A 14,393-nucleotide genomic window follows, 5' to 3' on the forward strand; every position below is an offset into this window, starting at 1 on the left:
AGGCATTTATCACACTGTCATACACTCACTGACTACTTCACAGTCTTTGCTACAGGCAGAAATCTTGAAGAGACCATGAAGAAACTCATTGCAGGAGTTTTATGGGAAGAACAAGGCCATTGTATGTGCCGTTTTATTAGGTGCCTTTAAAATCTCCCTCTGACTGGAGTCTGATTTTGTTATTTTGAATATGTTTTATGTACATTCAATAAATGCCCATAAAAATATAAGACATGAATGATGAATTAGAGTTATATTATCTCACATCATGTCATGGGTTACATGTTGAGTTTAAGTTTCAAGCCAGGAGCTGCCTTGTTGTGGATGCCTCCAAACAAGTCCCTGAGAATCTGTGAACTTCCCGTCACCCTCCAACCTATACAAAAACAACAAATAGAGCCATAATTAGCCATAGGCCTCGCCTAACATTCACTACTAGCCTATATCTAACTATGACAGGAAAAAGTGAACATGCTAAAGTCATGGGTTCACCAGTTCTTGCTGAAGCTGCCGCAATATTTGGTCCCATCAGGGTATCTGTATGTCCCAGTGCCGTGGTACATGTTGTCTTTAAAGTCCCCTTCATACATTGCCCCAGAGGGATGCTCCAGAGTCCCTCTGCCATTCATCTGGAATAGAGGGAGTACTGTCCACTCACAGCAGAGCACCCATCCTGAAACCATGTTTGCCCATGCCACTCCTCACCACGAATCCCTCTGTGGACCTGCAGCACTCACCTTCTGGTGATGACAGCCCACAATGTAGCTGGTTATAACATGGTTATAACAGCAGTTAGAATCAATAATCTAATGTTACTGTGTCAATATGATATGAGCACTTACCATATCTGTCACCATTCTGGAAAATATAGGATACTTTCAAACTTCGTTCCTATGAAATGAAATATGTGAGTGGAGTTCAAGACATAAGCTTATACATACGATAATAGTTAGCCTAAAGCACAAAAATGTACAATATTTGCACACCAAAAAAAAACAAGAGGATGGTCTCTGACATTTTTAAATGTGAAGTCTGGTCTCTGCCTGTACCTTTGCTTTCTGTGACCTTTCCTTTTTATTCTCTGCAGGCAAACACTTCATTAATAATGACATTATGAGGAACAGAGTGAATAAATGGCATCAAACCATGTGTTTGATGTATTTGATACCGTTCCACTTATTCTTCTCCAGCCATTACCACGATCCCATCCTCCCCATTTAAGGTGCCAACAACCTCCTGTGGTAGCTAGATAGCTAACTAGCCAGTAAAACTCAACGTTGCACTTCACATCAACTGACCGTCAAGTACACCGTGGAGTTTTACTTGACTAGCAACTCACCTGACATTTTTGTGATGCTTTGACAATTTACTTAATGTTGAGTCATTAGCTGGCTTGCTAACTTTAGCTGGCTGTCAAGCCAGTCTATACATTTCGGATGTGTTGCTAGTTCAAACATGACTATATCATTCTATTTTTTCGTGCTGGTCCAGCTGATTTTGTTGCACTCTGCACTTCCCTAAACATTATATTACCATGGCAACTCTAACCTTATACAACCTTCACCGGAAAAGAAACGTTGACCTCGGATTCATTAACCAATGAGAGAGAAGCTGAATTTGCCGGTGGACGGATCAGCTTTGTGTCAGGTTTGTACATGTTCTTCGGTCTCTGGCTAAATAACCTGTTATTTGTCTCTATGTGTTTTTTTCTCGAACGTTCTTAGATAGTACGTTTTTAAAAAAGCAAAAGCTTTCACTAAATGTCCTCTTGCCCATAAAGAAAGAAACAATGTGACTCCCGATCTACCGGTAGCTAGGCTAACTATTTAGCTAGTTGACGGTAACTAGCATGGCTACTGGCTAGCCATCTTCAGTCCTAGCTGGCTGTCATAGTGTACTGTTGAGTCATTCTGGTCAATGATCTAGTTTGCCAACAACCCATGGCGTGTTATGAACTAAACACGATGTAAACGTGTTTTGTCCGCCAGAAAGAACAACTTTAGCAAGCCTGTTCCCCCGTTCTAGGCACCGTCACTGTGCCTTGTATAATTATGGCCACCGGCGCCGTATGTGTCATCTGAACTGAAAACTGAAACACAGAGTAGGAAGTGAAGTGCGCAACTGCAAAACAACCGAGTGCTACAGTAATGCAAGAAGGATGTCCGGCGCATAAAAACATTGTTGCCTGGCAGTGTGTTGTGCTGTTGAATAGTCAAAGGCACGTTGCAAACTACATCGGGTTTTAGACTGCATCTCTCTCTATACAGGTCGACTACTGTATCTGCCTCTCGTTAAGCACAGGTCAGAAGCAGGTGTCAAATGCCATTGCATTGAAGGTATGTGTGGTGACTCTTCACTTAGTTTTGCTGTAGACCTTATTCATGAAATAGACACATTTTAACTCTAGATGCTTGGGTTGACAATACAGTATTAATAATGCACCTCTTTTGATTTGTCTGCTTCTGTAGATCTCTTCAGGTGTGATTGTACTTTTGATTACAGAAAGAGTTGTGAAATGAGTGGAAGAAGGAGGGGGCAGCCCAACAGAGGTGGAGGGCGATTTAACAAGCCCCGAGGAGGAGGGAGAGGAAGAGGAAGAGGTGGGGGTGGAGGTGGAGGAGGGGGAGGGGGAGGGGGTGGGGGTGGAGGAGGAAAGGCAGCTAGTGGTGGCTGGGATGACGGTGACGATTTCAGCCTCGATTTTGGACCCAGTCGCTCAACCAGGTACAGTATAATTACATTTTAGGCATTTAGCCAACACTCTTATCCAGAGGATTCGTCTTAAGATAATTAGTTAGCTACTAGAGTAGTCATGCTTGCTCTGATCCTTTGAAATGTGGAATAAGCCTGAATAATTACCTTATTTCTCTCATCTCTCTTTCTCTCTCCACAGGCCCACCTCAGGCAGAGGAAGGGGTGGGGGCAGCCGGGGCAGCGGTGGTGGCGGCCGGGGTGGCAGCAGAGGTAGAGGAGGAAGGGGTGGGGGAACTAGTGGAGGGAGGGCTAGAGGTGGCGGAGATAGGGGTATGGGAAGGGTTAATGGTAGGGGTTTACCCAAGTCCCTAATTAGTGAGAGACCTCGGCCTAGACTGCTGGATGAAGACAGGCCTCGCCTCAGGCCTGAGATGATGGGCAACATGCCCATGCAGAAGATCTTCATGACCAATGAGAACCAGGAGCAGGTGAAAGAGCTGCTGAGAGAGCTGCAGACCCAGGACTACGACGACGAGCCCTATGAGTGAGTGTTCTCAAAACATACTGTGAGAGACTGTATACTGGGGTGCCTTCAGAACACTGGGGTGCCTTCAGAACACTGGGGTGCCTTCAGAACACTGGGGTGCCTTCAGAACACTGGGGTGCCTTCAGAACACTGGGCTGCCTTCAGAACACTGGGCTGCCTTCAGAACACTGGGCTGCCTTCAGAACACTGGGGTGCCTTCAGAACACTGGGGTGCCTTTAGAACACTGGGGGACTGTATAATATTAGAATAATTGGTTTGTGTTCAGGGATGGTGTTTTCTTCTCTGCAGAGATTTGTTTAGTTGCACTGGGATGTATCAGGCGTCACTCACCTTGACCTGAACGGACTAATAACATCACATGATCTTAACCCACCTGTCCTTTCTCAGTGAAGAAGAGGAGTACGATGAAGAGGAGGAGTATGATGAGCGAAGGGCAGTTCTGGAACACCCATGATGAGCCTGTTGAGAGTGCAGAGAGCCCCGTCTATGATCCTGACTCTGAGGATGAACGGCGGCCCACTCCCGAGCCAGTCATAGGACTGTTTGCCATAGGAAAGCTCTGCAGGTATCAATAGCACTTAGATTCAGACTTAACCGTCTGTACCCACCTCAGCTCTAATGATGTCAGGGTGGGATATTTAGTGACACGTTTAAATTGTTTAGGAAGGGGGTTGCTTCCAGTCGTTTTGATGAATGTGTCATGTGCTTTGTCTTGATGTGTCATTTCTAACCCCCCTCTCTCTGCGTTGTGTGTAGGTATGGTTTCGACCGGGAGCGCAGCAAGCAGGCCCTGGAGACAGGTGTTGGGGAGGTGGGAGCCACCATGGAACAGCTGCTCCTCCAGGTCTTCTCCGAGCGCTACGGCCCCAAAGCAGTCTCCCCCGATGGCCTCCAGGGGGCACCCATGGACGAGTGCCTCACCCAGAGACAGGAGGAGGCCCTGGCCCTCACCGCCATCTACGGCGACCGCTTCACCGAGCGCATCGCCAACAGCGTGTGGACTGTCACTTTGGACCCCGACTTCCTGGCCGACATTGCGGGAGGAAAACAGAAAGCATCCGCTCGCACCGTCAGCCCCGTTCACATTATGGGCGTCTGCAGCTTCTACCTAAAGGGTGCCGGCTGCAAGTTTGGAGCCAAGTGCAAGTATAAGCACCAGATTCCCACCAAGGGGACAGCTTCGGGCCCTCAAGACCCTGTGGGAGCCAGCCAACCTGGGTTCAGCAGCTACTCCTCTCCAGAGTACGAGCTGGAGGTCCGCTTCCCCAAAGGGAACCGCTATCCCTTCCAGGCCCCTGTCGTGGCCTTCAGCACTAACGATGAGACAATAGGGGCCGCAGCGAGGCTGAGTGTCACCGAGTATCTTTTTGGGGAGGCCTTGGCTGCAGCGAAGGAGGGGGAGCCCGTGGTCTACACCCTGATCACATGCTGCGAGGACGAGGCCACCATGAAGGAGCTGCTGTCAGTCACCCATCATAAATACAGCTCCCTGCCCCCTGTGGTAGTAGCTCCACCCCCCGCTGCTGTTGCCATGACGAAGAGCAAGAGTGGGAGGAGCAACACGGCATCACACGTGGAAAGCAAGAGTAGTACGAACACCAACAGAACTGCCCCAACTAACAACAGCACCGACAACTGCAGAACTGCCCCAACTAACAACAGCACCGCCAACAGCAGACCTGCCCCAACAAACAGCACTGCCAACAGCAGACCTGCCCCAAATAACAACAGCACCAGAACTATTCCCACTAACAACAGAACCAGCAGCCACATCACACAGCAGGCCACAGAAGACTTGGAGGAGGAGGAGGAGGAGGAGGAAGAAGTGGTTGTTCCTGAGACCGAGAGCTATGTCAACCTGAGGAAGAAGATGGTGAAGAGGCATGAAGAGAGGTCAGAGAGCCGGCAACAGGAGAACGCCAAACTGTGTCGAGAGTTCAGGACAAAACAGGTAGAGTAGAGAACGTACTTCCTTCTGGGCTGTTACCACATTACAGGAGGGACATTTAAACAGCCTGTCTTATGCTATTTAGCTCCATCAATTGGTGGTATGGGAGACTTGTGATTTATCAGTCCTGTCCAATACTAGTCATGCCCATAACTGTACGCCTAAAAACATGTAGTCATGAAAAAGCTCTCTCCCTAATGATGATATGTGAATGTCTGTTCTGTTTGCTCCATCTAATCCTCGGTTACTGTTCCTTTCTCTGCCAGTCATCCAGGCGCTTCACCTCCATGCTGCAGCAGAGAAAGAAGCTGCCTGCCTGGAATGAGAAGGAGAACATCCTGGACCTGCTGGACAACTGCCAGGTGCTTGTGGTCAGTGGCATGACTGGGTGAGTCAGAGAGACATGCCTGAGTACACTGCAGCGCAGCACACTGTGGCCACTATGGAATGTTTCTACCACCATTTACAATATTTGCATAATTTCTTTGCCTTTGCATCATCAATCTGGAAAGTAAAATCTAGTAATTAGTTATAGACAATTGTTTGTGTGGAATGCCACAGATGTTACTAGAGATGTTGCATTTTGCTGTGTTCTATGTTTGTTCTATATTTAACTTGGTGTTAATATCTGGTGTCTTTGTGGTGGTCTTCTACAGGTGTGGTAAGACCACCCAGATCCCTCAGTTCATTCTGGATGCATCTCTGAGTGGGCCTGCAAACCAGGTGGCTAACATCATATGTACCCAGCCCCGCCGTATCTCTGCCATCTCCGTGGCGGAGAGGGTGGCACAGGAGCGGGCAGAACGCCTTGGTAACTCAGTGGGCTACCAGATCCGCCTGGAGACCGTCAGGGTCAGTGGAACTCAATGCTGTACACATGCTCCCATGCATAACCTTGCATTCTAATTAAAGCTGTTGTTGAACTTGAATTACACTTGTTCCCTCTCTCCCATATTCCCTCCCTCTCTCCCATATTCCCTCCCTCTCTCCCATATTCCCGCCACCTACCACCCTCTCTCTCACCCCCTCTCTCTCGCTCTTTCTCCCCCTACTTCCCTCCCTCTCTCCCTACTTCCTTCCTTCCCTCCCTCTCTCCCTACTTCCTTCCTTCTCTCCCTACTTCCTTCCTTCCCTCCCTCTCTCCCTACTTCCTTCCCTCCCTCTCTCCCCACTTCCTTCCCTCCCTCTCTCCCATATTCCCTCTACCTACCACCCTCTCTCAACCCCTCTCTCCCCCCTCTCTCTCGCTCTTTCTCCCCCTACTTCCCTCCCTCTCTCTCCACTTCCTTCCCTCCCTCTCTCCCATATTCCCTCTACCTACCACCCTCTCTCACCCCCTCTCTCCCCCCTCTCTCTCGCCTTCCTTCCTTCCCTCCCCCTCTCCCTACTTCCTTCCTTCCCCCTCTCCCTCTACTTCCTTCCCTCCCCCTCTCCCTACTTCCTTCCTTCCCTCCCCCTCTCCTACTTCCTTCCTTCCCTCCCCCTCTCCCTACTTCCTTCCTTCCCTCCCCTCTCCCTACTTCCTTCCTTCCCTCTCCCTACTTCCTTCCTTCCCTCTCCCTACTTCCTTCCTTCCCTCTCCCTACTTCCTTCCTTCCCTCCTCCTCTCCCTACTTCCTTCCTTCCCTCTCCCTACTTCCTTCCTTCCCTCCTCCTCTCCCTACTTCCTTCCTTCCCTCCCCCTCTCCCTACTTCCTTCCTTCCTCCCCCTCTCCCTACTTCCTTCCTTCCCTCCCCCTCTCCCTACTTCCTTCCTTCCCTCCCCCTCTCCCTACTTCCTTCCTTCCTTCCCTCCCCCTCTCCCTACTTCCTTCCTTCCCTCCCTCTCCCTACTTCCTTCCTTCCCTCCCTCTCTCCCTACTTCCTTCCTTCCCTCCCTCTCTCCCTACTTCCTTCCTTCCCTCCCTCTCTCCCTACTTCCTTCCTTCCCTCCCCCTCTCCCTACTTCCTTCCTTCCCTCCCCCTCTCCCTACTTCCTTCCTTCCCTCCCCCTCTCCCTACTTCCTTCCTTCCCTCCCCCTCTCCCTACTTCCTTCCTTCCCTCCCCATCTCCCTACTTCCCTCCTTCCCTCTCCCTACTTCCTTCCTTCCCTCTCCCTACTTCCTTCCTTCCCTCTCCCTACTTCCTTCCTTCCCTCTCCCTACTTCCTTCCTTCCCTCTCCCTACTTCCTTCCTTCCCTCTCCCTACTTCCTTCCTTCCCTCTCCCTACTTCCTTCCTTCCCTCTCCCTACTTCCTTCCTTCCCTCTCCCTACTTCCTTCCTTCCCTCCCCCTCTCCCTACTTCCTTCCTTCCCTCCCTCTCTCCCTACTTCCTTCCCTCCCTCCCTCTCTCCCTACTTCCTTCCTTCCCTCCCCCTCTCCCTACTTCCTTCCCTCCCTCCCTCTCTCCCTACTTCCTTCCTTCCCTCCCTCTCTCCCTACTTCCTTCCTTCCCTCCCTCTCTCCCTACTTCCTTCCTTTCCTCCCCCTCTCCCTACTTCCTTCTCTCCCTACTTCCCTCCTTCAGTCTGCGGCCACCAGGCTGCTGTACTGCACCACAGGAGTTCTACTGAGGAGGCTGGAGGGGGAGGCAGACCTCACGGGGATCTCTCATGTCATAGTGGACGAGGTGCATGAGCGCACAGAGGAGAGGTGAGAAATCACACACATACACACTGTGAGATACTCATTAGTATGTATTAGCATGTAAGTCAACAGCATACAGACTCGCTCACTATCATGCCAGTAGACCCCATGCTTTTGAACACTCTGTCTCAATCTTTCTCGCTCTCTCACTCTCTCTCCATCCCTCTCCCTCAGTGACTTCCTCCTGCTGGTGTTGAAGGATCTGATGGTCCAGAGACCAGACCTGAAGATCATCCTGATGAGTGCCACCCTCAACGCTGACCTCTTCTCCCAGTACTACAATAACTGTAACACCATCCACATACCAGGTACTGATACACACCATCTACCCCAGCACACACCATCCACATAGCAGGTACTGATACACACCATCTACCCCAGCACACATCCTTCAAGCCTCTTAGCGTATTTAGGGCAAGTTGAATAACAAAGTGTATAGTTAGACCAGTCAGCAGTTACGTCACGATGATCTCTTGTGTTTTCCAGGACGCACTTTCCCCGTCGACCAGTTTTTCCTGGAAGATGCAATTGCCAAAACCCGGTAAATATCACACTCCCAAACCTGAATTATTTTACCATAAACAAAACAAGGAATTGTTTCTGTTCTTCAGGTTTGTTTGACCTGTACTCTCTCATCCCAGGTATGTGATTGAGGATGGCAGTCCGTTCATGCGCTCGGGCATGGGGAAGGACAAGTCCTCATCAGGGGGCAGGGGAGGCAGAGGGGGGACCAAAGACCCCGTGGACCAGCTGGGAGACGACATGTGGTCCTTCATGAACCTCCAGAAGAAAGACTTCATTAAAGACTCCATCCCTGACCAGCAGCTCAGCCTGCAGGAACTCACAGTCCGATACAAAGGTAAGGCTTCTGTTTATAATTCCTGTCCCCTCTGCCTTGTACACCTGTCCCCTCTGCCTTGTACACCTGTCCCCTCTGCCTTGTACACCTGTCCCCTCTGCCTTGTACACCTGTCCCCTCTGCCTTGTACACCTGTCCCCTCTGCCTTGTACACCTGTCCCCTCTGCCTTGTACACCTGTCCCCTCTGCCTTGTACACCTGTCCCCTCTGCCATGTACACCTGTCCCCTCTGCCTTGTACACCTGTCCCCTCTGCCTTGTACACCTGTCCCCTCTGCCATGTACACCTGTCCCCTCTGCCAAGTACACCTGTCTCCTCTGCCAAGTACACCTGTCTCCTCTGCCATGTACACCTGTCTCCTCTGCCATGTACACCTGTCCCCTCTGCCATGTACACCTGTCCCCTCTGCCATGTACACCTGTCCCCTCTGCCATGTACACCTGTCCCCTCTGCTAAGTACACCACACTGTCTGAAATGGCACCCTATTCCCTATATAGTGCACTGCTACTTTTTCTGTCTGGGAGGAGAAAGTTAATCAGGATGTTTTTGTTTGTTTAAAGACACCAAGAAGTCTGTCTTGAAGACCATCTCTGCCATGGACCTGGATAAGATCAACATGGACCTGGTGGAGAGTGTACTGGAGTATATTGTGGATGGAGACCACAGCTACCCTCCAGGTGAGAGAGCACTACAGACATAATGATTACTAGGAATGGATAGTCGCACAGTAAAGGTGTAGCAATATGATTTCACTTTAGGTAACACTTTACCTGAAGTTATGCTGTACCCGTGTGTTAACACTAACAACAACATCTCCTTCCCTGTCCTGCTCTGTCTAGGTGCTGTGTTGGTGTTCATGCCGGGCCTGGCTGAGATCAAGACGCTGTATGAGCAGCTCCAGTCCAACAGGATGTTCAACAACCGGAACAGAGCCAGGTAAGGAAATAAATGGACCACTGTACTGGATGAGTTTGCAAGATTATGATTTATATGTGGTTGTGATGGGATTAGTTTTTCTACAGGTGTGTTTGTGGTACAGCTGTAGATGGGTTATGTTTGTTGTGGATATAGTTGTTTGTGTGTGTGTGTGTATATATATATATTAAAGTGTGTCCCCCAGGTGTGTGGTGTATCCGCTCCACTCGTCCCTGTCTAACGAGGAGCAGCAGGCTGTGTTCAAGCGGCCACCAGAGGGCGTCACCAAGATCATCATCTCCACCAACATCGCTGAGACCTCCGTCACCATCGACGATGTGGTCTACGTGGTGGACTCGGGCAAGATGAAGGAGAAGAGGTACTGTAACCTCTGACCTCTAAACCATCTGTCTTTGCAGACGGGGATGTGTTCCAACACGCTCAACTGGTTTCCTTCAGTCAAATTCTAATAAGAGCATGTTAGATAAGTGCAAACTCTGTTAATGGGTACAACTCATATATTTTCTATATGAACCTGTTGTAAGGAGAGGACCAAATCCTTGATCATGGTGCCTATGAGGCTGCTAATAAATAAAAAACACATTGGACCAGATGGTATGTGAGTGTTATTTCGCTGACTCGGTCTGTCCCCTCAGTTACGATGCCTCTAAGAGCATGGAGAGCCTGGAGGAGTCGTGGGTGTCCCGTGCCAACGCCCTGCAGAGGAGAGGGCGAGCGGGTCGCGTGGCCTCAGGGGTCTGCTTCCATCTCTTCACCAGCCACTGTTTCCAACACCAGCTGGCTGAGCAGCAGCTGCCAGAGATCCAGAGAGTCCCCTTGGAGCAGCTCTGCCTCAGGTAAACAGAGCAGAACACGATTCATGTCCCCTAACTACAGCACTGTGGCGCTCTCAAGTGACCAATTAGTGTGATTTACTCATGTCTCTCATAGGCTAGATGAAGATCATTATTTAACCACTGACAGTCATTCATTTGAACCTTCCCTGGATTTTCAATGTAGAAACTCATGATGTGTTGTCACCAATGCAAACATTATATTTCCCAACTGCCCCCTTTCTCCAACTCCATCTCTGTCTTCATCCCCAGGATTAAGATCCTGGATGTGTTTGCGGAGCGACCGTTGGAGTCTGTGTTCTCCCGGCTCATCGAGCCCCCAGCCATGGGCAGTCTGGACGCGGCCAAGCAGCGTCTGCAGGACCTGGGGGCTCTGACGGCCGACCAGAAGCTCACCCCTCTGGGCTATCACCTGGCCTGTCTGCCTGTGGACGTCCGCATTGGCAAACTCATGCTGTTTGGTGCCATCTTTCGCTGCCTGGACCCTGCCCTCACCATCGCTGCCAGCCTGGCCTTCAAATCCCCCTTCGTAAGGCACCTCTTACTACCGTCTGCGGCTCTGAGTCGACCAATGGCCTTGGGAATGAGTAGAAACGTTAACTGAAAAGAAAATAATTAAGAATTGTCACTGTGAAGTATGAACTCCTGTGATTCACTCTGTCACAAGTCTCTCCTGTGTTCTCACCCCTCTCCTGTGTTCTCACCCCTCTCCTGCTCCCTCCTTCCTCTCCTCTCCTGCGGTGTGTTCTTCCTGTGGCCAGGTGTCTCCTTGGGATAAGAGGGAGGAGGCCAATGAGAAGAAGCTGAATTACGCCCTGGCCAACAGTGACCATCTGGCCCTGCTGCAGGCATACAAGGTATTGTACTGTACATACTGGATAGAGCTGAACCTCTCCACTGTGTATCCTCTAACCATGTCATCAATATTGACACGCCATAAAACTCACTCAATACTGAAATGTTAGCTGAACCAGCTAGGGAAAAATTGCATTTGCCTTGAGAAACAGATTAATAGGTTCTGAGTGGCAATGCAAAATGTAGAACCATCTAAAAAACAGAGTAGATATACAGACGATCTGCAGTGGATATGTGACTGTCTAATGTAATGTGTGTTGCTGTTGCGCAGGGCTGGTGCAGTGCAGCCAAAAACGGGAATCAGGCTGGGTTTCAGTACTGCAGAGAGAACTTCCTGTCTGGCCGGGGCTTACAGGTGAGATACTGTTCTGTGGCATCGTCTCCTGACAGGTGGCATTAATACCATGTTGTATTGTATTGAGATGTGCTTTGTGGTGTGCAGGAGATAGCCAGTCTGAAGAGGCAGTTTACAGAGCTGCTGTCTGACATTGGCTTTGTCAAGGAGGGACTGAAGGCCAGAGTCATCGAGAGAATGTCTGCCAAAGGGACTGATGGTATCATGGAGACCACGGGCCGCGAGGTAGGATGTTTTATTGAGAAACATATATCGAAGAAATCTCAATTTTATATATATCCTGCATTGCTATATGAAATCTGTTCATAAATAATAATTTCACCTTTTTATCTCCTCCACAGGCCAACCTCAACTCTGACAACATCAGGCTGATATCTGCCATGCTCTGTGCTGCCCTGTATCCCAATGTAGTACAGGTGAGTGTTTACCCATTCAGCATGATCAACAGCTCAATACTTGTATAATGTGGGTACCTGAGCTAAGCCACTGTTTCCCTGTGCTAGGTGAGGTCTCCTCATGAGAAGTTCAAGCAGACCAGTAAAGGGGCGGTGAAGATGCAACCCAAAGCAGACGAGCTGCGCTACATGACCAAGAATGACGGCTGTGTCCACGTACATCCCTCCTCCGTCAACTACACGGTAACACACAACGTCATGAATACAGTACAGAGACATTACCAGTACTCTTTTACAGTAACTAAACAACCACACGATACATACGATGTTAGTTTTTTGGGGTCAAGTGTCTGTGGTGGTTTCAGGTGCGCCACTATGACAGCCCCTACCTGGTGTACCATGAGAAGGTGAAGACGAGCCGTGTGTTCATCAGAGACTGCAGCATGGTGTCGGTGTACCCCCTGGTGCTGTTTGGAGGGGGACAGGTCAACGTGGAGCTGCAGAAGGGAGAGTTCGTCATCTCCCTGGACGACGGCTGGATCCGGTTCGCTGCAGCATCACACCAGGTCAGCTGATTGGTTATCACTCTCAGAATGACGTCTCTCAGCTTGGCGACGCTTGATGATTAGGATCCTTACCTGGTCAGTTCACGTGTTCAGAGCAGGGGAAACTGGGCCATTTATAATGTGTAATAAGCTGTTTGTCAATAAGCTCTGTGTTCCTGATTGCAGTATCTCCTGTGTGTGCCTGCAGGTGGCAGAGTTGGTGAAGGAGCTGCGCTGGGAGCTGGACCAGCTCCTGGAAGAGAAGATCAGAAACCCCAGCATGGACCTGTGTACTTGCCCTCGAGGCTCCCGTATCATCCACATGATCGTCAAGCTCATCACCACCCAGTAAACCATACCACCCCCTCTGTTACACACCCAGCACTCCTCCACCTCCCAGTCTTATTGGTGGTAGCATTGCAATGATACAAGTGCTGCGGAACAAGCATACAGAAATCACTGTTTCTGCTGTCATAGGAAGTGCATTAGATTTGGCAGAGTTGAATGTTAAATTTGAACTGAATTGCAAAATGGTTACTTAACTGAAATGATAATTTGCCATTGTGTGTGTATATATATTTTGGCCACATTTCCTGTATATATGGGAAACTCAAGTTGCATTTTATTATAGGTTGTGTCATTCTTGTACACAACTAAAAATAGCATTTGAGTCCATATTGGATTCCCGTACTGAAAATGGTTGCACATTTCTTATGCTTTTGTGTGTATTTAGATATAACTAATGCATGATTGACTATCAAATGTGAATAGAGCTCTAAGAGCTTCTGCATATTGTCTTTCTGTACATTTATATAGAATAAAATGAACACGCTGATGTGAAAGTCATGCCATCACTATTAAAAGGGCTCATTGAAATGTAGACAATTTGGTAAAAAGCTGCCAAAGAATTTATAAACAATGTCTCATCAGCTTCAGTGACTAACTTTAGTCTGGTGAATATTACAACTGAAAATAAAAGACAAAAAAATAAGTTGTTTGGGTGAATTTATATAGTGTCCTTTTTTAGTTCAATTAGTTGTTTCATCACAATCACGTTGTAGACATTGTGATGTCTTCCACTTAATATCTACATTAAGCTGTATTAAAAGATGACATATTTAAAGGCCCAGTTCAGTCAAATGTGATTTTCCTGTGTTTTATATATAATTCCACACTAAGGTTGGAATAACCAGCTAAGACACAGCTTATTGTTGGCCAAGGCTCTGACACCGCCAACCTCTGAGGCAATAGCGTTGACGCCTTTTGTGCTGAATGTCAAAAAGGTGATGGCTGCAGCTGTAGATGGTCAACTAAAACGTTTATTGAGTCAGGGATCCATTTCTGTCTCCCGGACACCATCCACTGGACATGTTGCTGCTTCAGTTCCAGACCTGAAACATGCCTTGAGAAAGATCCTGAAAAAGACAAGGGAGGAGTTTGCTCTAAAAGGGCTGGACAAGGGTTTCACAGATGACCAGCTTATTGATTTAATTGTGGACATTATCTACCCGAATGCCGCGTTCACGTGCTAGTCGGAACTAGGAAACTGACATTTCTGACTTGCTAACTAGTTGTAGTTATACACGTGCCGCGTTCAACGAATCAGCAAGTCAGAAATGTCAGATTCCTAGTTCTAGCATATGAACTCTGCCTCAGCCCATGTGAGGTTGAGCTTGTAGTGGTTCTCCAAGAGTTCCGAGATCGACTCTGTCTGTATTGTGTGTGCTGAAGTCTATGGAGCCACATAACCAGAGGAAGTCCGCTCCTGAGCCAGGAAAGCATGAAGAGTCACATTCC

General features: G+C 48.8%; 1 protein-coding gene across 1 annotated transcript; it reads left to right on the forward strand.

Annotated features, from left to right (window-relative positions):
• The first annotated feature begins 2,632 nt into the window (after positions 1-2,632).
• Positions 2,633-13,587, forward strand: dhx57 (DEAH (Asp-Glu-Ala-Asp/His) box polypeptide 57). The gene is given in 23 exon segments (XM_084153133.1): positions 2,633-2,724; positions 2,894-3,238; positions 3,630-3,668; positions 3,670-3,807; positions 3,999-5,193; positions 5,457-5,578; positions 5,847-6,042; positions 7,699-7,823; positions 7,992-8,125; positions 8,304-8,358; positions 8,459-8,676; positions 9,238-9,354; positions 9,517-9,613; positions 9,798-9,971; positions 10,249-10,449; positions 10,699-10,975; positions 11,208-11,303; positions 11,573-11,656; positions 11,744-11,881; positions 11,998-12,072; positions 12,160-12,294; positions 12,417-12,617; positions 12,805-13,587. Coding segments are annotated over 22 exon segments (4,173 nt in total). The 5' UTR covers positions 2,633-2,724; positions 2,894-3,026; the 3' UTR covers positions 12,949-13,587.
• Positions 13,588-14,393: the final 806 nt, after the last annotated feature.

This window comes from Coregonus lavaretus (genome assembly GCF_964263955.1).
Source record: "Coregonus lavaretus genome assembly, chromosome: 36".
Taxonomy (NCBI): Eukaryota; Metazoa; Chordata; class Actinopteri; order Salmoniformes; family Salmonidae; genus Coregonus; species Coregonus lavaretus.